The 27,291-nt window shown below is 42.2% G+C and overlaps 1 protein-coding gene across 2 annotated transcripts; it reads right to left on the bottom strand.

Moving 5' to 3' along the window:
* Positions 1-27,291, bottom strand: LOC139445861 (calmodulin-like). 2 transcript variants are annotated; one of them, XM_071227092.1, is made up of 8 exons: positions 26,722-27,291; positions 23,235-23,267; positions 11,237-11,276; positions 7,578-7,721; positions 3,447-3,559; positions 2,645-2,735; positions 1,297-1,353; positions 1-1,143 (listed from the first exon to the last, which is right to left on the bottom strand). In XM_071227092.1, exons 1-8 carry the CDS (start codon positions 26,725-26,727, stop codon positions 1,034-1,036), a joined length of 594 nt encoding a protein of 197 aa, XP_071083193.1. In that variant the 5' UTR covers positions 26,728-27,291; the 3' UTR covers positions 1-1,033. The 2 variants fall into 2 exon arrangements, with proteins under 2 accessions (XP_071083193.1, XP_071083202.1); XM_071227101.1 differs by lacking the exon at positions 23,235-23,267 and having other exon boundaries at positions 26,722-27,290.

Raw genomic sequence — 27,291 nt, 5'->3', positions numbered from 1 at the left:
TTTTTCACCAGGAACATATTTATTCTGGCATTTAGGAATAGTCGTCTTGACAAGTACATAAATTAACAGCTACGTGTCAATGGTAATAAATAAATGGCAGTGTGAAAAAGTGAAACAATTAAAAAAATGCAAAGCGAGATTATACATTTTAAAAGTACTTAGAACGAGTCGCAATATATACAGACACATACATGTCGAAATTCAACAAAACAATTTACACATCTACCACTAATGATATCATTAACTGATTTGCCATATGATAAGCTATTCTTGACCCTTTATGAAGTTAATTCCAAAACAATCCACGTACATTTTGCCAAAGGCTGTCAAATATTTGTGCGTTTCAGTATCTCATCAAATAATGTAGTTAACAACACACTTCAGTTTTATTCATGATCATATCATTTTTTAACACCCGCCTGCCATGTGCGCAAAGCATGTACATTCAAACATCCCCGGTTTAATGATAAAAAGCAAACGCAAAAAAAATATCTGAAGCCCATAGGAGAAATATTCTAAAATGCCATTTTTCTACTGGGTACCCATCTTACAACTAACTAATGCAACGCAGCAATGTATTATTACAATAACAATTTTCACACTCTGGTAAGCCAGGAAAGATGGTCACTGATAACAGGAATATAGATTTGATGACGAACCAAATATGCATGTTATCATATCTTTTGAAAAAGATAATGTTTTTATATAAAATAAATACCTAAACGAAAACATGCCTATATTTTAACCATAATTTGTGAAAATAAACACTACCAGCAGTGATACTGTATATCAACAATCAGACCCCATACAAAATATATTTGTTATTAATTATTTGAAATAAGTCACAGATTTCTATTGACGGATCAATTCTCAATGGATGCTGCGGTGGACTCCCTTCGAAAGCTCCTTCCGCACGCGTCACAACGTCGTCGTACAGAGCTCCGCTAACGGGCTGTCGCTGTGAAGAGATTGCAGGCGATGTACGTGTCACACGACAACAAGCGCCTGAAACCCCATTCGCTGAGCTCGCACTCTACATCGGGGTGTCGTTGAGAGAATTCTGGCTGCCAGTATCGTCATTGTCGTCGTCATCCTCGCTCTTACTTTCTTCATCCTTTTCTTCCTTCATACAGGCAATGAATTCTGTTGGGGGAAAAACAATACCGTTTGAATATCAGAACAATATCCAACATTTATCAGCGATATTTTACAGAAGGTATTGCCACAAATAACGGTTTCTTTAAGATATCGCCATATGATCATATCGATGTTTGTCTTGTACTAATTAATTCTCACCTTCAAAATCGATCCTGCCATCACCATCGATGTCGACCTCGGCAATCATCTCGTCAACTGAAATAAGGGTAAATACGGTAATAGCCAGTGTAAAAAATGCACGGGGGTTTAGTGTATGAGAGTGATAATTTTGCCGTGTACATGTAGAGTGAGTGAGGTTTTACGCCGCTTTCAGCCATATTCCAGCAATATCACGGCGGGGACACCAGAAATGGGCTTCACACATTGTACCCATGTCGGGAATCGAACCCGGGTCTTCGGCGTGACAAGCGAATGCTTTAACCACTAGGCTACCCGACCGCTACCCTACCCGAAGTCCCAATGATCTCCAGCGAGTTGGCCTTGCTTTGGTTACTGATGGCCTATAGCCCGTGTTCTAAACAGTATTAATAATATTGTCATGCCCAAATATGTTTGAAAACCATAATTTGTGAAAATAAACACTGCCAGCAGTGATACTGTATATCAACACTGTGGTATCACAATGACTGGCCAGACTGCGCTCAATGTTGTCCATGACCTAGTCACAGGTCAGTACTATCGGGACAACAGCATTGCACCACTCGTGCTGCGATTTGCACAACGTGTTGGGCAACGTTTCGTATTTCAAGATATAATGCACGTGTTCATCGTGTCCTGATTGTGCCCGAATTCCCCGAGCCGCAAAACAGCCATGCCATCCATCCTCACTGTTCCCCTGTTAAACACGCCTGGGACACGATGAGTGGAACAACTCTGGAGTCAAGCTGATATTGGTCGACTCATCAGAAGCATGCCTCGAAGAACATTGGTGGTTTTACCCGATGTTAGTTGGTTTTGTTGTTGTTGTTTTACGCCGCACATATTCCAGCTTTATGACGGTGGTCTGTAAATAATCGAGTCTGGACCAGACAATCCAGTGATTAATATCATGAGCATCGAACCAAGCAATTGGGATCGATGACATGCATCAACCAAGTCAGCGAGCCTGACCACCCGATCCCGTTAGTCGCCTTTTACGACAAGCATAGTCGCCTCCGATATTAGTGACATTGGCTGCAAAATGCAATGCAAATTTCGAATTTGACCCCGGCCTCTTTAACGACCTTATGCGGCACCATCTCATCACACCAACCATGAGAACCCATTAGATCCGATCGCCTACTCCCTAGCAGATATGAGCGCCAGGCAGGGTAAGGACAAGTACCATCAACAAGTACCATCTTTTAATGTCCTTTTGGTATGACGCGGCCGGGGATCGACCTTCCGCCCTCCGAGCTGACGCTCTACCACTAGACCAGGAGGCGGTCCCAGCATGATCTGACAAATGTGTTTTGTTTAACGTCTGTTCATCAACAAGTGTACGTACTTTCCTCCTCAGTGAGGTCTTCTCCCATACATTGTAGCACTGCCCTCAAGTCAGACGCCGTGATGTACCCACACCCAGACTTGTCAAACACCTGCAACAAACACCAAGACACATACAGAAGAGTGGGTGAGTGAGTATGCTTTTTTGCCGCTCTTGGTAATATTCATCCCTATCACGAGGTGATACCAGAAATAGGTTTCACTGATTGTACTCATGTTGGGAATTGAACCCCGGACCTCATCGCTCACTTAGAGGCAAACAAGTAATGTATGATGCTATGATCTTAATCGGTCAAAATGAATACTTGATCAATAAAGGCACTTTAAAATGAATAAGAAATGACGTGATTGCAAGGGAACGATGTTCTATGTGCGGCCATATTCGGTAATTAGAATCATATATGAAGATGGGACGTCAGATCTGTGTAATTAGGGCAAACATTCCCTGTTATTTTCCCTTCACATTATAAAGTTGCGTTAGTTGGATAAACAATGTAGTGTTTGAACGACTTGAATCAAACTTGCTGGACTGCCATATGCCTCAACCGTAGTCCGCCTTTAACATATGTAGTGTTTCCAAAGAAATCTTGTAATCTGTGTATATAAGACATCAGCCTCAACTCATAAGAAGTTAAAGAATTCCCATTATGGCTATTGTTGATCATTGAGATAAAATATTAACTATAGTAATAGGGGGAAAATCGGTTGTTCCTTTAATGTCTTTTGAATATTTTTTGGACCGAAATCTGGAACAAACCGCCTCACGATCCTATAAATAGACAGGTTGTCTCAAAGCTCCTTACAGTGAAGGCTTGCCGGAGTTCCTCCTCCTCGTCCTCCTCCGACTGCTCGCTGCTGATGCCGCCCATGTTCGCCATTACCTGTACGAACTCCTCGAACGTGAACGTGCCGTCACCTGCCACACGGGAGAGAGAGAGAGAGCGCCTTAAAATACCCATACAGTAAAACTTAATCGTGTAAATGGTCTTTACTGTGGAACCCTGGCTCGGTAATACACACAATGCACACACACACACACACACACACACACACACACACACACACACACACACACACACACACACACACACACACACACACACACACACAGACATACGCGGACACTGACACACACACAGACATACACACAGAGACACACACACGCACACATGTACACACACACAGACACACACTCAGACACACACACACGCACACATGTACACACACTCAGACACACACACACACACATACACAAACACACAGACACAATGCACACACACAGACAAACACACGCACACACACACACAGACACGCACACACATACCCACACAGACACAAACACACGCACACACACACACACACACACATGCACACAAACACAGAGCATACATACACATACAGCTTGCGTTATACACAACACACACATACACACAACATACATACACTTACAATCAAACACACAGAGCATACATACTCACACAGCTTACATACCAGAAGAGCCACGTCCATCCGATTTCAGATTTTAAAACTGTTCTGGTAACTAACTCCCGAACAACAACATACTAGGTCTGAATTAAGAAGGTTCGTTATCTCGGATAAACCATTACAAAGATGTAAAAAGTTGATCCGCAAGTGCTTGATTTCATTATCAATTAATATCCTGTTATTAGCAAGATCCTCAAGAAATTAATTTACAAAATACTTTACAAAATCTGTTTTAACAGGAAGCAGAGTGAAAAGCGGCCATAACCGATATAGATGTGCTCAAGACAGTGGTCAGTAAATGAATCGTTCCAGTGACTAGCGATACTATTCAACGATTAACCTCATAGGTTTCTGCAGCTCGTTATACCCATTATACGTCACTGGTACGCGTGGCGATTGCATATGGAACATGACACACACAAATCCATCAAACGGTTATATTAACTCAGCTCCTTGTGACGGCGCGGCTGCTTCTAGAACTTGACACAGACATCCCCCATATTGTATTTCTCTACCCCGCCACATTGATGTATAGCCAGGTAATCATGTCGCCTATAGTAGCATAGAAATGTATTATCATTAAAACACGACATATACAAGCTCGTAACATATAACATACTACTGGTTAGTTGTTAAGTGTCAGCTCCATGAAACAGCGTTTGGTTATAAATTAGAGATACTGTCTTCATCAGCTTTATGTCTCGGGAAACTTATTTGAGATCAAAGGCGTTATATAAATAAATCATCAAAGAAATGTTCCGATCTCGGCATCAGGTGTTGGTTGCGAGAAGCCTGGTGAGGACTGTAAATATGTCTCCGATTCTAGGTATGTTCGCTACGGGTCCCTAATATAGTGTTGCCATGGTGATTCATTCTCATACTTTCCTATGTTGCCATAGTGATTCATTATTACACCTTCCTATGTTGCCATAGTGATTCATTATTACACCTTCCTATGTTGCCATAGTGATTCATTCTCATACTTTCCTATGTTGCCACAGTGATTCATTCTTATACCTTCCTATGTTGCCATAGTGATTCATTCTGACACCTTCCAATGTTGCCAAAGTGATTCATTCTGACACCTTCCAATGTTGCCATAGTGATTCATTCTTATATCTTCCTATATTCCCATAGTGATTCATTCTTATACCTTCAAATATTGCCATAGTGATTCATTCTTATATCTTCCTATATTGCCATAGTGATTCATTCTTAAACCTTCTAATGTTGCCATAGTGATTCATTCTTATTCCTTCCTATGTTGCCATAGTGATTCATTATTACACCTTCCTATGTTGCCATAGTGATTCATTTTGACACCCTCAAAAGTTGCCATAGTAATTCATTCTTACACATTCCTATGTTGCCATAGTGATTCATTCTTATATCTTCCTATGTTGCCATAGTGATTCATTATTACACCCTTCCTATGTTGCCATAAAGATTCATTCTGATATCTTCCAATGTTGCCATAGTGATTCATTCTGACACCTTCCAATGTTGACATAGTGATTCATTCTTACACCTTCCAATGTTGCCATAGTGATTCATTTTTATACCACCCTATGTTGCCATACTGATTCATTCTTATACCTTCCTATGTTGCCATAATGATTCATTTTCATACCTTCTTATGTTGCCATAATGATTCATTCTTACACCTTCCAATGTTGCCATAGTGATTCATTCTTACACCTTCCTATATTGCCATAGTGATTCACTGTTACACCTCATATGTTGCCATAGAGATTCATTCTTATATCTTCCTATGTTGACATAGTGATTCATTCTTCCACTTTCCTTTGTTGCCATTGCGATTCATTCTCACGCTTACCATGGTTTAAAGGATATTTAAAGAGAAATTCCTCCTCAGTTTGGTTAAAATTGTAAAACCGAGGGCTCATGAACCGTCTAAATGCAAGAAATAATAAAAGAAAATTAAGAAAACATCGGAATACCTTACAGTGAAACAAAACAATGTATCGCGGCATAAAAGGAATTCGATCAAAGCGTGTGAGAGAAAGATCACGTGCAGCATGCACGCGACAAAGTCATGACATGTAAAATTAGACATCCTTTCATCAACTACCCCCGTGACTTAGTGGGAAGACAGTGGGTTACAAAACTTAACGCGATGCGTGCGGTTACAGGTTCGATTCACGTCATGGAGTTTTCACGTGAAAAAAAGTTGTTACTTTTAACAAATAAAAATCAACATTATATTCACATCAAAAGGCCACTTTGTGTCAATAGTCATTTGTAAAACCCCTAAACAGGTCTCACGTGAAAGTAGTACCTCTCACAAGGTTACCGTGAGATAGGAAGATACCTACAATACAATAGGTAAAAGTGTCAGTAGGTTTATAAAACTCCTGATACAAGACGTTCGGCTGTCAGTACTGCTTTGAGTTTCTGAACCTTATCAAGTTCTATAAGGGCTGACGGAGGTAGGCATTTTAGAAACATGAGAATGGATGAGAATGCAACCGTTGTATAAATTGTTCTTGACCTCATCATTAACACATGTTTGGGAAGCATATGTGTAAAAGGCATCGTTTTTGTGTGCTATAATCAGTTGCTGTATCGCTTTTAATAGCTTTAAGATGGGCACAATGAAACATCTTCGAATATCTTCTATATGAAACAGGAAATGTTTCGTTCATTGCTTTCAAACCGGGCATGATGCATACACGTCCATAAAATAAGATGGGCGAACTGGTGAGTAACAAAGAACGGTTCATCTGGGTGCAGGTACTCACGGTGTGTATGAACTAGCTGATCGCGCTGATGCTTCCCTTAAGTGTCAGAGGGTTTTTGCCAACGTTTAATACATAGAAAGTTTTTCGAATTCCTTGCAAGGAGCGGCGGAACAGTTTTTTGAGGACCCATAACTCGTTTCGGTTCAAAACATTCAGTGATGTACTTTATGCTTGTCAATCCTGACGACAAATTAGTTTGGATGACCTCTATCAGTGTCAGTATCAACACACAACAACATCCCTCCACAACAACAACAATCCACTCACCATTCTAGCAACAGACGCCCTGATCTATTCTGACACGCTCAACTCACCAACCCGTAGGTCAACTCACCAACACGTAGGTCAACTCACCAACACGTAGGTCAACTCACCAACACGTGGATCAACTCACCAACACGTAACTCAACTCACCAACACGTGGCTCAACTCACCAACACGTAGCTCAACTCACCCACACGTGGCTCAACTCACCAACACGTGGCTCAATTCACCAACACGTAACTCAACTCACCAACACGTGGCTCAACCCACCAACACGTAGTTAACGCCACCAACACGAAACTTACATAGCTCAAGTCACCAACACGAAACTCAACTCACCAACACAACACGTAGCCTAACTCACCGTCACGTAGCTCAAGTCACCAACACAAACTCAACTCACCAACACATAGTTCTACTCACCATCGATGTCTATCTCCTTGATCATATCCTTGAGTTCATCCCCTGACGGGAACTGTCCCAGGTTCCTCATGACGGTGCCCAACTCATCCGTGGAGATAGACCCGTCTCCATCCTTGTCGAACAGTCGGAAGGCCTCTCTCAACTCTGAATAAAACATAGGTGAGTATGGTCGTGACATACAGCCTTCAGCAGACAACTGCCTATCACCACGGTCGAGATATGCTTGCCGTAACCTGTATATCTACAAGAGACTGATTTCCAACTGGCGTTATACTTAGCTAAACATATATATACAGAATAGATATACAGTCCACAGCTGCAGGAATCAAGTATCTAAGATAATTAATCTGCTCCAGAAAATCCAGCGAAGTTGTCCAAGAAACGTGTCACAGACAGCTATTACAGAATGTCAGGGTCGGTCACGGAGAAGAGTTGAACCGTCTCTAAGACACTAATACAATGTCATCACGATACATTGAGAACTATTATTCTCGTTTTCTCTTCAACTTTCCACGACGTCAGACTCTGTGTATAATTATTTGGATGAAAGAAAGAATGTTGGCTATGCAACTCTTCCAGATATTGCTGATGAAAGTGGTGAAAATAGCGGTGGGGTTTCAGACAGCTGCTGCTGGAGAAGAGATGCTCTGTCTTCTAGAACCCAGCTAGCACTGCTTCAGTTCCCGGTCTCTGCCAGCCAGCAAGAAGGACAGTCCTTGTCACGTTGCTCGCGGAAATGTCATGGCTAGCATAAACATGTTATTATTACAATGTGCAGATGACGAGGAATACTGTCATTGACGTAGTCACTCCACGCCTCGAGGCGAGTCACTACAACAGATTAGCGTACCTGTTTTTCCCAAAGAGGGTAATGTGACAGATAATATCACGAATGAGAAAGAAAGTGAAATCGTATATACTAGTAGTGTTTCATCTGACCTATTAGGATCATTTGAGAAATAAGATAAAATAAAACCAATCGCACACTGTCTCCCTGATAATTAGTGCATGCGTGTATCCTCCGTGTCTGAACACTTTAAGTTTTAGGGGTTCAAAACTTTGGAGGAAACCACAAATATGGTGTGGACAAACCAAGGATGAAGTTCACTGCGAATCTGGAATTCGAACCCACGATCACAGGATCGCGGCTCTCCCAAGGGACGCGACTCTGTAGAGCGGCGACTGAGACGATTGGCCTCCGTGTCCCCGTATTAATTAAAGCCGAATAGTTGTGAAGTGAATGATGGTATTTGAGACTTTAAACAAAAGCCAGGTAGTAAACTGGTTTGCGTGCTCCAGGTTCGACCACATTGTATAGGTCATCCGTCTTCAGCTGCGATCTGTATTGCTGCTGATGGACCAGGCGTACCTTTAACAGAAGGAGGTGAGGTGAAATTGGGTTTAACGTCGCGTCCAATATTATTGCACTTACATAGCGACGTGCATGTACGTGTGTGTGTTTGTGTGGCTGCTTGTACTAGTCTGGACTGATGCCGATTTATAGTGCTAGCTCACTGAGACAAACACAAATATCCCACTCAGACACAGTATACTGACTCCGAGCCGACCACTCCTTGTTTTAGTCCCTTAATGCTGAGCGCCAGACAGGGTAACAACAGGTACCATCTTTTAACGTCTTTTGGTATGACGCGGCCGGGGATCGAACCCCGAACCCCGGGCAGACGCTCTACCACTAGACCACGGAGGCGGTATTAAACAGAGGAATGCTTTAATTGACCCCCAATCTCTGTACATGTATCTGTCTACCGAGTATAACCTCCTCCGTGGCCCGGTGGGTATAGCGGAAGGTCGGTGGTTCGGTACCCTGGCCACGTCATATCAAATGACGTTAAAAGATGCTATTTGACAATACCACCCGTGAAGATTCGGGTCAGAATAGCTCTCCGGCAACCCATGCTTGTCGTTAGAGGCGACTGTCGGGGTCAAGTGGTCAGGATCGGTGACATGGTTGATGCATGTCATTGTTTTTCAATTGCGTAGATCAATGATCATGATTTCAATCATAGTTTGGTTAGTCCAGCTTGGGTTATTTCCAGGCCGCCCGTATACATCTGGACTAATACGTGGCGTTTAACAACATCACTCATGTCAACTGTTGGATGACTCACAGGTTTGTGTAACTATTTAAATGTCAGTTGAGGTATGACGTATCTGGATGGCTTTCAGGCAGTGTGTAATCACCATTTCGCTTCAGTTATTCCCTTCATGCGTAAACATGTAGACTGGCAGTACAGGATAACAGGACATATACAAATAGCGCGATCTCGAAGGCGGATTCACATGTTGCAGGACTACCGTAAATACCAAGTGACTGTCCATACATACATGCTGCTTTATAACTCAGACACATATGGCTTCCCGTTGACACTCAGACACATATGGCTTCCTGTTGAAACTCAGACACATATGACTTCCTGTTGAAACTCAGATGAATGGTTTCCAGTTCAAATAAGATGTATGGCTTCCAGTTGAAACTCAAATATATGGCCTCCTGTTGAAGTCAGATGTATGGATGACGAGCTGACGTTTGTCACCAGACCGCAAGTTCCTAGATAACGGGTACACATGAACAAGGTTGTTTAGACAAAATGGAGCTGTTCCAATCACACACTTGTACGTAAAGGTAAACAACACGAAGTCAACTCTTATTGCAATGGGCAGCCAATGAAGGGATCGTAACACTTAAGATATGTGTGTTCTAAGGGTGACTTTGTTACCATTCTTGCCGGAGTGTTTTGAATCTTCTAGATCCTGTTGATGTTTTCCTTGGCTATTCTTACCACCAGACTGTGACAAGAGTCTAACCTGGATAAGAATAGTGATCTTTATAGGGCAGCTGTGGCATCCACTGTCAGAAGGTGACGTATGGTACCGATGTTCTTCAAATGGTAGTAGCAACTACGACATAAGTACAGTAAACTACGTTTATTACGAAAGGTGCTTATAACGGATATAACGAATTTATTTTAAGTCCCGTGCTGTATATATGCTTATAACGAACTACGGTTATAACGACCTAAAATTAGTGGTCCCTTTGAGTTCGTTATAACCGTAGTTTACTGTAGTTAACATTGTGAGTCATAGACAGGCTGGAATCAAGTTGAACTCCCAAGTTTCTGCCTACAGGTGAAAATTGAATGTCTGATTTGCCCACAGAAAGATGTTATGTTGGCTGAACTTGGCCAGGCGCTGCAAGATGAGTGGGACAGACACCCTCAAATCGCCATTGAGAGACTCATACGCAGTAAACCCCGTTGGGTGAATGAATGTCTGGTAAGTCGTGGCGGTATTACGCACTACTGATAAAAAAACGCCAACTGTTAATTTCCCATCTTACCCTATCGTCCTTAAAGATCGTTGGCGGTCATAACATCTACCGTCATACTTAACTACTGGGTGTATGAGGTCCCTATTCGTTCGTTATTATCATGCATCTATAACTGGGAACTAACATCTCTAACAATTTTGGTAACGTTGATTTATTTCCGAGTATCCTCTAATGTGCAAATAAAGTAGGGTGGTGATTAACTTTGTTCCTGGGGAATAGTTTGGTATTATTGCATCCAGTATGTGGAATACAACGGTAGCCTTTATGGAGTTGTTGAGCATTTGTTAATGACAGAATATCCATACATTACCTCGTATCTGGGACTCCGAGTACTTCTGAAGGATGCTTTCCTGGAACACCAGAGCAAAATGGTACAGACACGTGGAACAACTACATGCAGTCTACTTACAGAACATCAAATACTCTGGGAAATTATATATATACCAGCCAGCGCACTATCACACACTGGTTAATGTAGATTACTGGTATGCAGTCTACTTACAGAACATCAAATACTCTGGGAAATTATATATATACCAGCCAGCGCACTATCACATACTGGTTAATGTAGATTACTGGTTAACTACTACATGCAGTCTACTTACAGAATACCAAATACTCAAGGCATTTTATATACCAGCCAGCGCACTATCACATACTGGTTAATGTAGATTACTGGTTAACTACTACAAGCAGTCTACTTACAGAACACCAAATACTCTGGGAAATTATATATATACCAGCCAACGCACTATCACATACTGGTTAATGCAGATTACTGGTATGCAGTCTACTTACAGAACACCAAATACTCAAGGCATTTTATATACCAGCCAGCGCACTTTCACATACTGGTTAATGCAGATTACTGGTATGCAGTCTACTTACAGAACACCAAATACTCAAGGCATTTTATATACCAGCCAGCGCACTTTCACATACTGGTTAATGCAGATTACTGGTATGCAGTCTACTTACAGAACACCAAATACTCAAGGCATTTTATATATCAGCCAGCGCACTTTCACATACTGGTTAATGCAGATTACTGGTATGCAGTCTACTTACAGAACACCAAATACTCAAGGCATTTTATATACCAGCCAGCGCACTTTCACATACTGGTTAATGCAGATTACTGGTATGCAGTCTACTTACAGAACACCAAATACTCAAGGCATTTTATATACCAGCCAGCGCACTTTCACATACTGGTTAATGTAGATTACTGGTTACGCTACATCGCTGAATATAGAAGACCTACAGCCGTATTATTTGATATTAAACTGCATTGTAACACCGTGGGTATTATTAGACTAATTAAACGTGTATCCTGCCAAACATAGCCCGGAGTGGACGAGGCGTCAATCAATGTCAATCAATATCTTTGTCCCACTTGCTGCAGATATTTATTCGGGCCGCCGGATCCATTGAACGACAACGTGGCTTATCGCTGTTTATCACGGGGGGATTGTATCTTTATTTGTTCCTGTAGCTGGCAATTGAATCACTCTGATCTGGCTCTACAATCGATACCCTCAGCTCCAAGACGCACGCTCTCCACACAACGACCTCATCACATGAGGAGATTGCAGCTTGAGGTTTACACGTGGGAGCCCCCCGACTGGGGTGTGGTGATGGTGATGTATGTTAACCTATAGGCTACATACCCGACTGGAGTGTGGTGATGGTGATGTATGTTAAACTATAGGCTACATACCCGCCTGGAGTGTGGTGACGGTGATGTATATTAACGTATAGGCTACATACCCGACTGGGGTGTGGTGATGGTGATGTATGTTAACCTATAGGGTACATACCCGACTTGGGTGTGGTGATGGTGATGTATGTTAACCTATAGGCTACATACCCGACTGGAGTGTGGTGATGGTGATGTATGTTAACCTATAGGCTACACACCCGACTTGGGTGTGGTGATGGTGATGTATGTTAACCTATAGGCTACATACCCGACTGGGGTGTGGTGATGGTGATGTATGTTAACCTATAGGCTACACACCCGACTTGGGTGTGGTGATGGTGATGTATGTTAACCTATAGGCTACATACCCGACTGGAGTGTGGTGATGGTGATGTATGTTAACCTATAGGCTACATACCCGACTGGGGTGTGGTGATGGTGATGTATGTTAACCTATAGGCTACATACACGACTTTGGTGTGGTGATGGTGATGTATGTTAACCTATAGGCTACATACCCGACTGGAGTGTGGTGATGGTGATGTATGTTAACCTATAGGCTACATACCCGACTTGAGTGTGCTGATGGTGACGTATGTTAACCTATAGGCTACATACCCGACTGGGGTGTGGTGATGGTGATGTATGTTAACCTATAGGCTACATAACCGACTGGGGTGTGGTGATGGTGATGTATGTTAACCTATAGGCTACATACCCGACTGGGGTGTGGTGATGGTGATGTATGTTAACCTACAGGCTACATACCCGACTGGAGTGTGGTGATGGTGATGTATGTTAACCTACAGGCTACATACCCGACTGGGGTGTGCTGATGGTGACGTATGTTAACCTATCGGCTACATACCCGACTGGGGTGTGCTGATGGTGATGGTGATGTATGTTAACCTATAGGCTACATACCCGACTAGTGTGAACTGATGACGTATGTTAACCTATAGGCTACAAACCCGACTAGTGTGAGCTGATGACGTATGTAAACCTATAGGCTACAAACCCGACTAGAGTGTGCTGATGACGTATGTAAAATATGGTCCAGCAATAGACAACGAGCATTCTGTGACATGCAAGGAGGGGATGGGTCAAGTATTTTGAAAAAAGGGCGGGGTATGTGCACATAATACCCAAGGCTGGAGATGCAGTTAACATGATAGGTGTCAAATAAAGGTTGTGGGTGCGCATCCCCTGCATCACCACCCTACCCCAACCCCAACCCCAACCCCACCCGTGGGTAGGTATGGAATCCTAGAAGGTACATTGTCGGCATTGGAAAAAGTAGACTGTGACATTTAATGACAGCGCCGCAACGCGAAAATGTCCCTTTTATGATTTCGTACGAAACGTACGTTGATATTTATTAAGTGAGTGTGTGAGTTGGGTTTAACGCCGCTTTTAACAGTATTCCAGTTATATCGCGGCGTGTCAGCTTAATGTGGAAGGAAAGCCCGAAGTGATGCATGTATCAAACGTTTACCATTTCGGTGAAACCCGCGAGCACGGGTATGGTGCTGACAAATCTAGAAACATAATCGGGGCGAACTGGGATTCGAACCCACAATCATAGGTTTCTTGCATGCCCAAGGGACGCAACTCTGCACAGCGAATGGCGGCGCCTTAGACGACTGGGCCACCGACGCAACTCTGCACAGCGAATCGCGGCGCCTTAAGACGACTCGGCCACCCGTGCCCCGGATATTTATTAAGGCAATAACTTCCGTGTACTGTTATTGGTCATGCTGTCACTTTGATCCGAAAGTCGTGTTGGCTATATTCAAGTACATGATGCATTCTCACAATATTTATCATGTCACAGTTTATTCTGCTATTTCGTTTTTGCTCTTAGTCATTGTCTATTTAGTAAATTAACCATCCCATTCATAATATAATTCTAAGATGTCAAATTACCCGAATTTGTATCAGAGGTTGACATTTGTTATCATTTCACGTTCTTCTATGACAATAGCAATTCATTTTAACACAACCCCATGGACTGGGACACAAAAGACCCTCACAGCGGTCTTTAGACGCGAGGGGGCCTGGGTGGCCCGGTCGTCTAATGTTTCAAAGTTTGCTGTGCAGAATTGCGCCTCATGGACGTGCCAGAATGACAAGGTCGTGGTTTCAAAACAGAGATTCGCCTTGATTAGGGTTCTTGGTTCGTGAGCACCATATCTCTGTTCGAGGGTTTCGCCATTTGATATACCTCAAATGTAACATCATTTCATATATTCAACCTTGATATCCTAACACTGTTCAGATCGCTGTTGAGGGTCTGTAGGGTAGCGTAGTGGTTAAAGCGTTCGCCCGTTACGCCGAAGACCCGGGTTCGATTCCCGACATGGGTACAATGTGTGAAGCCCATTTCTGGTGTCCCCGGACGTGATGTTGCTGGAATATTGCTAAAAGCGGCGTAAAGCCATTTACAAAAGCGCCATACACTTATGATGTTAAGAATTCTTTATAGTATCCAGTTTTCCCTTCCGGTGAGGGAAACTGGGGATGATACAGTTTCAGAGGGACAGGAATAGCAGGATGATGGTTAGATTCTGTTCGAGGGCTGACAAATTGTAAGATTTCACTAAACAGGTGGTAATAACTCATTTACTGTCTGAATACTATTTATTTCATATCATCTTGTTTTGATGTTTACTCTCGTTATATATACTTTTGGGCCAGCTGTTTTATAGTTTGGAAGGTATTCAAATATAATAACCTGTTGCTAATCAAGAATAGGAATTTCCATGACAAAAATGAATTATTTGCGAGGCCTTTTAATTATTGATGACGACATGAGAGAGAAGCCATCGATATCAACTACTGATAATTTAATACCAAAGTTTTTCATCCTTGAAGCCGCACATCCAAATATACTCCAAGTTCAAACATGATCATTTATTGAATTCTGATCAGATTATGAAAGGATCTATAGTTCACCTATTATTCAATCAGAACTGATGTCAGCAGCCGTTTAAACCTCGACCTTCGATACTCCTATCGCCATGACAGTAGCCGCGCACTCAATGGTCTCGATGCAAGCAACATTAACACAAAATACTCAGTTACGGGGTTTTGTTTGGGAGTATTAATCAAACAAATTGATGTCGATCAGACTCAAGTGAGCGTGGAAGATGGAGCTGTTCCCCTGTGAGACATTTGCATCCTTCTGTTGTACAGAGTTAATCAATCGCCTGCATACTGGGGGCTGCTAGGTATTGAGTAGACTTGCACAAGTCTCTAAGGCAATAATTATTAGTTTAATCATAATTTCAAGATTATGTATTAATAAGAACACGTTGTCCCCATAAGAGACTGGAGTCCGTGTACTGTCCACATATCTTGACTTGCCTATTAGGAGGATAGAATTACTACTCATACATGGGCTTTTCTTTCAGTACAGCCTTGGAGCAAGGCTAGGTATTGAGAAACTTACAACGGGGCGAGTATTTAACACGTCACCGATATAGGCAGCTTATTCACAATAATGTTCAAAGCTTTTTTTAAAACCTGATGTGAATGGGTGAGTGAGTGGGTGTCTGGGTGGGTGTCCAATCAATGAATATGCATTAGATATATTACTGTATCAGTGGTGGAGATATGGTAGATTAGCTATGGGTATTTTCTGTCGTCTTCTTTGTATGTTAGACTAACGCTTGGTCTCTGAAAATATATTATTTTGATAGAAACATATAACTCTATTTAAATTGAAAAGGAGCCCCAGTGAAATGGGAGATTCAGAAACTGAACCCGAGGAAAATCTAGACTTGTTTCTTTTAGAGCTTTTGCAGGGCTGGGCGAAACGGGAAATAATATGATTCAGGGACTGTGAGACAGTCTACTTTATGTGTATGTGTGGGATTTGGGGTGTGGGGCGGGAATTGCTGGTGGGGGAGTGGGGGGGGGGGGGGGGGGGAGGTTATAAAGTTCCGGTACGGTGTTATCCGTATTGAAAATAAGTTCTTTGAATCTATAACCTTATTCAGCTGCCACTGAAAAAGGGGCACATATAAATGTCTTTATTCGTTTACCGTTATGTCGAGCGTCAACTGGTACATTCCAATTCTTGTCTTATATTTAACTGTCATTCGTGTCTGATGTCAGATATTTGTCATACCAGTAATAAATAAATTATTTGAATGTTAAATGTTTTACCAACATCTGACTCATGTAAGTATAAATGCCATATACAATGTCATATGAAACAGTCCAGGAAATATATTAATCCAAGTATGTCGAGACAGTAGTAACAACGTGATTTACTCCACATGGCACACAGCCGGATAAGATTATACAAGGCAATTAAAAAAGTCGAAAATTGATATAACATTACGAACACTCTCTATATGTTAGTAAAAAGTACACGCTTTAAAAATATATACCCGTATTTAAATAATGATGACTCCCTGAGTCCGACTGCGGCAATGTCGGACAAGTCCATTTTATGAACAGGGGGGTTAAATTTTGGCGATTACTGTATCTTCTCTCCCAATACCGATTGTCATTCCTCTCTCCCTTTTGGAAGCGATCGTTTGACCATTGCGTTTATATACACTGCCCAGCTATTATTATCTATGGGGAACAACTCACCAGACACTTCCCTCTAAAAAATAACGTCGTCCAGTTAACGACGTCAAGTTGCGAGCGCATGTTCGAATCTCCAGAAATAACGTCACAATAGAACAACGTCACGAGAGAAGAATGTTTTATCGTAAATTAAACCACGCTTTGTTTTTCATTGTTCTTTGCGATTTATCGTGTATCTATCTTATATATATATATATAAACATATGTCGTCTAACGGTCTACGAAGGAGCTCGAGTAAGCTCGGTTCGTGTTCCACTTTGCAGAACCATCAGTCTAACATTTCCTTGAAGACTCACACTAGCCTGATTCATCCAGAAAATCTACATTAACAGCAATATTACAGAATATGATATATTATCGAATAGCGTGCTATCAAGGACCGGTAACCGAATATCAACCACCATTAATGTTTGTGTTGTCTCCAAGCAGAGTCAATACCACAGCTGCTGGTTCCCCAGCTAACGACCATGAAGAGCTTGTTGAGCTCCGTACACTGGCATACCTCACGACGCTGTGGGGAGCGTGGTAACCTGCCCGCTCTGGTGGTCGACAGATTGCACTGAAGATAAACCTAATTAATTGCCCGGAAACATTAATTCTCGTTTCACAAAGCTCTGGTGAAATGCAGTAGCTAACAATGAGTATTCGAAGCTAAATAACAATACATGAATTTGAGTTAAACCTCGAGTTATTTATCGCTCTGTACTGAGGACATTCCAACAATGACGGATCAGTTTCGAGAGTCGTTGGCTCAAACTAGTCTCTAAAGTCTTAATATAAACTCCCTGCTCAAACACAAAAGAATTTAAAACTTGAATGGAACTACACACGGTAAGGTGCATGGTTAGGGGCCCACCAATTAGAGGATCGTACAGTTAATGTTATCTACAGGCTGGATCAAATTAGTGTTTAACGACGAAACAAATGAAATGTTGAATATTATGAAATATAATGTGCAGTGGTCAAACAAACACACACACACACGCACGCGCGCACATACACACACAACGCACAAACACACCACGCGCACGAACACACACACACGCACAAAGACATGCACACACCACGCGCACGAACACACACACACACAACGCACAAACATACCGCGCACGCACACACCACGCGCGCGAACACACACACACACACACACACACAAGCCACACATACCAACGCACATCCACTCTCACTCCATCCCACTCCCCTGGAATAATAATGTCGGTACCCTAGCAAGTTGGAATCGGATCATCTAAACATCGCTCCACTCGTCCGAGTACTCAAGTGCTATAGTACAGTTCAATCTCGCTAACCTAATTACATACAGACAGAACTGTACAGCGTCTGCACCTAGAGACGGTATACGACCGTGAAACCACTAGCTCCCCTTCACGCTATAACATGAGTGAGTGACTGAGTTGGGATAACGCGGCTCTGAACAGCATTTAAGTATTGTCCGACCTCTCAGCTTAACTAGGGAGGTAAGCCTAAAGTGATGCAGGTTTTAGGCTAACAAACCAAGAATCATAATCAGAGCGAATTTGGGATTCGAACCCAATATCATAGGATACTGGCAAACTTAAGGGACGAAACTCTGCACAGCCAATTCCGGCGCTTTAGACGACTGGTAACCGGTGCTTTCTGTCATAGGATGAGCCCAACCCGCCAACACACGCACATATACACGCAGACACACTCGCGCGCACATACACATACTCAAGAATGTCCAGCCATTATAATACATAGCTTGCATCGTTATAAATTTGGAATCCCTTTCCTAATCCCCTCTCCCGGTATCCCTACATTCGTTTTTTCATAGGGGCGGTCGGGTAGCCTAGTGGTTAAAGCGTTCGCTCGTCACGCCGAAGACCCGGGTTCGATTCCCGACATGGGTACAATGTGTGAAGCCCATTTCTGGTGTCCCCCGCCGTGATATTGCTGGAATATTGCTAAAAGCGGCGTAAAACCATACTCACTGACTCACTCGTTTTATCATGCAAGGACCGTCGGGTAGTCTAATGGTTCAGTGTTCAATCATCACGCCGATGTGTAGGGTGTCACTCCGTGGTATTTTTGGAATATTACTAACAGCGGCGTGAAGCTCAACTTACTCCTTGTATATTGTTGCATGCCAACATTTGTGAAGTCCCATATACACGATAGTGCAAAGTCGTGCTTCTTAAACAGTGCAGAAAAACATCACGTGGTGAGAGGAGCCTTATTTATGAAAGCGAAGAGACATTTTGTAAACAATCGTGTTATAAATAATACGTGCTAAACACTCTCCATACTACATTATTATACGCCACATGTGGCAATTGTTACCGAGCTATTTGTGAAACTACTTCACACACATATTTAATCTTGTCAAACCCAACCCCCAAGACACTGTGCTGATCTGAGAGCTGACGGTTTCCTAGTGTGAAAACTACAAAACATACTAAATTATGTCATCGAGATGAGCTGCAGTATTGCTGGACATAAAACCCATTATTAGACTAACTTGAAATGAGATTACTTTCCACAATCGCCCTAGTACTAGAACTTCACTGGCCGGTCCCATATCCGTGCACATTCCCGGGGCAAGGGCGTTAACTGACTATAAAAATCCACTTTCAACCTTTGCCGAACTAGGCTGGTTTGTTTGTTTGTTGTTTAACGCCGCACTCAGCAATATTCCAGCTATATGACGGCGATCTGTAAATAATCGAAGCTCAACCAGACAATCCAGTGCTTGACACCATGGGCATTGTTCCACGCAATTGGGATACGATGACATGCATCAACCAAGTCAGCGAGCCTGACCACCCGATCCCGTTAGTCGCTTCTGACGACAAGCATAGTCGCCTTTTACACCAGCATGGGTTGCTGAAGACCTATTCTACCCCGGATCTTCAAGGGGCCCGAACTAGCCTGGAATTATGGAGTTATATTTTGGCTGGACTAACGCGTTTATGCATAGTCCAATCAAAATCGCGAAACGAAATCAACACCCGGTTCGTAAACTGCCGTAAAGATTCGGTCGATTGCAGGATTTGCAAAGCATGTGTACCATCAAGTCAACAGATATTTTCCAAATCTTTTCATGCTTTTATCAAGGTGCTCACGTGATTTAATGCACTTAGCGAAGTAAGACCCGTTTTTTGTTGTTAAGACCACGTAGTGTACACCATATACTAGTATACTTGTGGAGGTCTAACCATCGACTATAGTGAATTCACCACGAATATCCATCTATCACGGCATCGTGGGTTCGAATCCAAGATTCGACCGATTGGTTTGTCAGCGCGATACCTTCGTGGTTTTCACAAAAGTTTAAATATCTAGGCCCTGCGCAGCTTTCAGGTTTCCCCAGCATTCAGCTGACGTGGACATAAAACCCTCCGCCCCTACCCGTTTTTATAGATCTTGATTATCGATCAGATCGTCTTCACTGGGCGCCGCCATTTTGTTTGAAGCAAATGTAAGTCATATAGAGGTGGAATCTGATTGGTCAATAGGAGGGAGGTAGAAGGGACATAATTCGTAAAAGCCACAAATAGCGACAACCTTTGTGTTAATGTCTACAATCCACCCCTACCCACCCCCATCCTACCCCGCCCCCATCGTTTGGGGGGCGGTCGGATAGCCTAGTGGTTAAAGCGTTCGCTCGTCACGCCGAAGACCCGGGTTCGATTCCCGGTATGGGTACAATATGTGAAGCCTATTCCAGGTGTCCCCCGCCGTGATATTGCTGGAATATTGCTAAAAGCGGCGTAAAACCATACTCACTGACACTGACAACCCATCGTTTGGCATATGTTTTCGTCGTCGTCAACCGTATATTGTTTCTAAAACAAACTCTCTATACTCACTCATTGACCATACCAAGTAAACTGCCGAGCAAAAGAAAGTACACACTTGAAAAATGGATCTGACGTTTACCACTTTGGTAAAACCCACGATCACTGTTTCGGTGCTGACAAACCTAGAAACATATTCAGGGCGAACCGGGAGTCGAACCCATGATCAAAGATTTCTAGAATGCCCAAGGGACGCAACTCTGTTCAGCGAATTGCGACGTCTTGTATGACACGGCCACCAGTGGCCCCCGAGGTACAAAGAAATAAAAAAGCTATGCTAATACTAAAAACATATTACCAGAATGCTTAAGAAATCGTTATGAACATAACCATCTGGTCCCCATGTGTGTGTACATACGTGTAACGGCAGAACAAATGGCTGTTGTATGTGTAATCACCGCAAACGGAAAACGCGGTGGTTAATACATTAAGTTTTCCCGTAACCCAAAGCCACGGGTTCGGGGTGTATACGGTAGGCAGGCAAGACAAATAAATACATGTTCTGTAGCTCACCTGCACAAAGCACAAAGTATATCACCCATGACCAACATGCAATTGTTTCTTAATATATTTCTTAATATATTATAAGCATATAATGAGCATGCTTAAACAAACAACTGCAGTCTCACAGCCAATCTCATTAAAATCAGATCTAAGTTCTCGCGGCCGCTAAACAAAGATCTGAGGACATCCCATTGCGGGTCACGTCAGAACGACCTTTCTCAGATCTTGGTTAAGCGTTAGCGAGATTGCCTCACAGAAACTACTTTTCTTAGAGACACGAAGAGTACCCAACACCTCTCATTACACAGGTAGATATAATATATCTATTGTCAGGGGTGTGGTTGGATGGAGATGGGAATCATCCTACGCGATGGGAAGAATCGGTGAAATGTACATTTTCTAATTGACACCAATAAGAACCAGTCTCTGAAAGATTAAATTACCATAGTTACAAACGCATTTATCTTATCACGTGTTTGTTTGTTGTTTAACGCAGCACTCAGCAATATTCCAGCTATATGACGGCGTTCTGAAAATAATCCCTTGTGGACCAGACAATCCAGTGAATAATATCATGATCTACACAATTGGGATACGATGACATGCATGAACCAAGTCACCGAGCATGACCACCGACCGCGTTAGTCGCCTCTAACGACAAACATTGGTTGGTGAAGGCCAATTCTAACCCGGATCTTCTCGGGTATTCCATTATCTGTGTTCCTGTGTCCAAGTTTTCAAAAATCCTTTATAGTTACTAATTATCATTCCAACTTATAAAAAAAGAAATATTAAAAACAGCCATTTAAAATCGATTAAATCATTTTTGTATTTCTGTCGATATTACCTAAAATAGAAACCATTGTAATCTAGAATCAAATAAATCATTTCTCCTGAAGGGTTATATTTTTCAGATATACTTTTTATGTTGATGCTAGCCAAAATTTTGAAAATGTTTTACTTACTGCATAGGGTATAGATGCGGACTATGAGAGTGCTGATGGTGCTGTGAGGGATGGTCATGAGTCACGTAGTGTACACCATATACTAGTATACTTGTGGAGGTCTAACCATCGACTATAGTGAATTCACAATGAATATCCCTCTATCTCCGCATCAAGGGTTCGAATCCAAGATTCGACCGATTGGTATGTGAGCGCCATACTTTCGCTCGTCACGCCGTAGGGTTCGATTCCCCACATGGATACAATGTGTGAAGCCCATTTCTGGTGTCCCCCGCCGTGATATTGCTGGAATATTGCTAAGAGCAGTGTAAAATCATACTCACTCACTGTTATCATGGGCCAGTACACCAAGTAACAGGGGATGTATCCCACACACACACCCAGTTTCCAGTTTATTCTACCTCCATTATTTTATGACAAACACCCTGGACCCATTTGCTTCGTGTCGGAAGTGACGTCATCGCCTCCATTGCTCTTATCATTAACGTACCACCGAATTTCTCTCGCTCATAAAAGTAATTTCACGGACGACATTTAGTGTCGTGTCAATCAACTAGGGTTCAAAACGAATCTATGGTAGCGAGCGGACCCGGGGTGTATAATAAAATGGAGATATAATACCCTGGATTCTCGAGGATGGCAACCCGATGGTGGATTCTGTTATCATGCAAGACAAGGTGAAACACAACAATACTTCACCTTTGACGACTTTTTAGATTTTTTCGTAGACGCCTGTGGAAACAACATATCCTTGAGACATATCACATTAATGTTCACGGGCTCAGAAGCCATTTTTGTCTGTATCGCCTGACCAATTAACTACACAAATATATATATGTCTACTGACTCTTCTGGAATCCTTGGTTTCGTGCTCAAAGGGGAATCGAAGACTGAGAATTGAGTCAGAAGAAATATATTAACTATGAAACGAAATACAAACTCACACATATATGCGTTGTTTCTGAGATCGTCTGAAATTACATACCGGGTTCTGCCCTTTGGAATTAAACACTCCTCCTTCAGAAGAGACTGCAATTCTTTGTTGGTAACAACATATAGCAAAATCTCCTTATCTCGAAATCCGCAGCACGGACGATATATGGAAATATCAGTAGTTCGAGATAGAAGACCATAATGGCGACGAGGATTCTTTTGGGATGAGGACATTCATCGTGGTAAACGACATCTCGAGTTACAGATGTTCGAGTGAACAATGTTTAAAGGAAGCCATCGATCGACACTCGAAAGGTGTAAGACCTAAAGTAACACGTGACCTAAATACGTCACAGTGGAATTCCCTTTCTGCACACGGTACCATACCAGAGTTGTAGCTACCAGTTATGTGTGGAATAACTCCATGACGCTGGAAAGAAAACTAGCAGGATAATGTAAGCCTCGTTGTAATATAAGCAGCGCTTGCATTGATCGGTTGATGATTACCTTCAGGTTCAAAGTGTTTCTTATCCTACAACGAGACTTACTATACATGTCTCAAAAACGCCCTTTCGGTATATCGGTGTAAATATGATACCAAAAACTGCATTGAACGTAACATGCTATCATAATAACATTAAAAATGATACATATTCTAAATGTTTATGATCTATGGTTATTTAGGACTACCGACGTCTATGCTTTCTAGATATAACCCTCCTTATCCTCAAATGCACGTGCACTGATTGAATTCATCATAAATATTGCATGTTTATGTGAAAGGTTCATGGTGTTCATGGTATTGTTGACTGTTTACATACCGCACGAGTGTAGAAGTGATGGGATAGAATAATCGTTTCTTATTGTTGTTCGGGTAATATACAAGCATGTAACTCTCGTTAATTATGATTATTTTCGTGTTTGAATAATTAGCTGCCATGTATGACAAACACGTCCCGGCCTAAATCGATATCTGGTTGTTATGCGTTATATCCACCATCCTTGCCTATCACATGGAAATATGACGACAGGTGAAACTATATGTTTTATTCGTTCACGTTAACAGATGGTGGACTGTTTGGCTACCAACTGGGAGCCGATAAGTAGAACTCACCACACAATGACTAGTGAATACGAGAATACCGCTCGTGACTTATTGATACGATTATTCCAGTATTCTTCAGACACACTGTAGGTTCTAGCGACGTGCTGCTTGCTAATTACAATACATAGTGTCATCACTTATTTTCAATCATCCATTCACATAATTTTCACAGCTTTTAGCCTTTTGCGTCTAATGGAATATGTTTAACTGGATAATCGAGGCTTGACGTTTTATATATACATGCATTTGACGGATATTTTTGTTATATTCAAAATGATGGCGTATTGGAGATTTTGCAGCAGACTAATTTTGCAGTTGGTTTTGCAGCGTTAGAAATTGGCACTAGTCCTGTAGTCCTTGCAAAACTGCCTAATAGTTAAGGTATCATAAGGACTAGTAGAATTTTATATTTTAAAAGGATATGTTATCATGAATAATGGACTAAAAATGTTTCTACCACTGACTCATGTTTCTGTTTCTTGGTCTTCAATACAACACAATACTACTTATAATTCAAATTATCAATACATGTTGAATGGTATATGCAACTAAAGCAGTAGTGATTTCAGTGAGTTTCTACCGCCTAGAAATGTATACACTTCCGCAATGCTGAAGTCATATGTACAGTAAACTACGTTTAAGATGAACTACGGTTATTACGAACTAAAATTAGTGGTCCCTTTAAGTTCGTTATAACCGTAGTTTACTTATTTGATCGAGTATGTTCTTGTCCCATGTCGTGGAGGACTCGTGGTGTTTAGTGCTGGGGCGTGCCATACCTAGATTGCTAGGGCAACAATTACCTGGAGCATCTAAGCTGCAGATGCGGTTGTTGTGGTAGCTGTGATGGTAGTCGTCGTTGTAGTGGAGGTACAAAAGTAGCAGGTGCATTAGCAGTAGTGTCGTGGGAGTATCATTATTATTCGTAGTCGTAGTGAGTAAGGTTTAACGCCGCTTTTAACAGTATTCCAGTTATATTACGGCGTGTCAGCTTAATGTGGGAGGACACTGATGCAGGTCTCAGACGTTTACCACTTCGGTGAAACCCACGCGTAGTGTGGTGCTGACAAACCTAGAAATATTCGAAGCGGGATTCGAACCCACAATCATAGGTTTCTGGCGTGCACAGCGAATTGCGACGCCTTGACGACTCGCCCACGTTAGCGGTAGTGGCAGCAGTAGTAGTAGCAGCGACAGTAGTCTAAGTATCAGCAGTAGTAGTAGTAGCACTTGTAGTAGTAGTAGTGGTGGTGGTGGTGGTGATGGTATAGTAATAGTAGTAGTATTCGTTGTTGTACTGGGAGTAGTTGTAGTGGTATAGGTAGAAGTACTGGTAGTAGTAGTAGTAGTAGTAGTAGTAGTAGTAGTAGTTGTAGTAGAAGTGGAAGTGGTAGTAGTTGTAGTGGTTGTAGTTGTAGTGGAGGTGGTAGTGGTAGTAGTTGATGTTGTTGTAGTTTAAGTGGAGGTGGTAGTTGTAGTAGTAGTTGTAGGGGAGGTGGTAGTGGTAGTAGTTGATGTAGTTGTAGTTGAAGTGGGGGTGGTAGTTGTAGTAGTAGTAGTTGTTGTAGTTGTAGTGGAGATGGTAGTCGTGTAGTTAAGTAGCGCTAGTCATTCAGTAGTAGATCTCGGTCTGTAGCAGTGCAAGAATAAAAGGTTGTTGCAGCAAAAACTGACGCGACATTAACCTTTTCCTATCATTTGAAGACTTGCAACCTGATCACATTCGCCGAATTCGCATCAAGACATGATTCATATTTCATTATAAAACCCAGTGCTGACATTAAATGCCCTAGATTTTTATCCCAAGATAACATCACGGAGTGTAAGTGTATGTAACGTAGGAGTTAGAAATACTACACACACAAATGTGGCTTAAACATGATTGATTTCTGTACTAGGATGGGAAGAGACAGATGTTCACTGTCTGTTGTGAGTCTGAGTGATTCGCAAGAAAGCCAATTGTCTACTCCGATACCTCTACTGCAGCAATTCCTTAACATCGTCACAAATAGATCATGAAAGACAGGTGTATAAGAGTAAATCCACTTAACCGCATTACTGGAAAGATTGATACTCTGAAATATTAATAGAGGTGATTCCGGCTCGAAAACAGCTCTACGTGTACACCTGCCGACTGTTGGTACTTACCGACATTTTGCTGGATGGTTATATCAGTGGCTTTATTCCCGCCTCGCTGAGGAATGGATGAATGGAACAATCCTTGCACAACCCTCAGCTCCTGGTGTCCGTCAGTCTATGGTGAAATACTTGTCACGAAGCAGATGTGATGGCGACTCTCGCGAGCAGACGACCTCGCTGAAATGGCGCGAAAGGATCGATACTCGTAAAATTCAATTATCGTGGTAGTGGTTAACGCTATTGGGCAAGGTTTGGAGTAGAACATGGGCTAGCGTGAGTTTGGGCATGGCTGGGAACGTCATCACCATTCGTTGACTGTGTCGAGGCCATTGCTGATTCTAACCACCCTTCACTCCACAAGCTGGTAAACCACTTGATCCGAGCGCCGACTCTTGACACACGGTCTCACACAAGCTCATAAATCATATCGGGGTTTCGTTGTTCAATTTGAGGCGTTCATAGCCTGGAGAGAGGCAGTAATTTGGGTCGTGGTTGTAGATAAATTAACACAGGATACGTAAGAGAAAACTCGAGTACAGAGCTTGGAGGAAAGGGAGTAAGGGTAGCGGTATGAATTAC

Source organism: Haliotis cracherodii, unplaced genomic scaffold (genome assembly GCF_022045235.1).
Source record: "Haliotis cracherodii isolate W230 unplaced genomic scaffold, xgHalCrac1.p SCAF_10, whole genome shotgun sequence".
Lineage (NCBI taxonomy): Eukaryota > Metazoa > Mollusca > Gastropoda > Lepetellida > Haliotidae > Haliotis > Haliotis cracherodii.
Note: the sequence above shows the minus strand (reverse complement) of the source record. Positions and strands in the feature narration are given on the sequence as shown.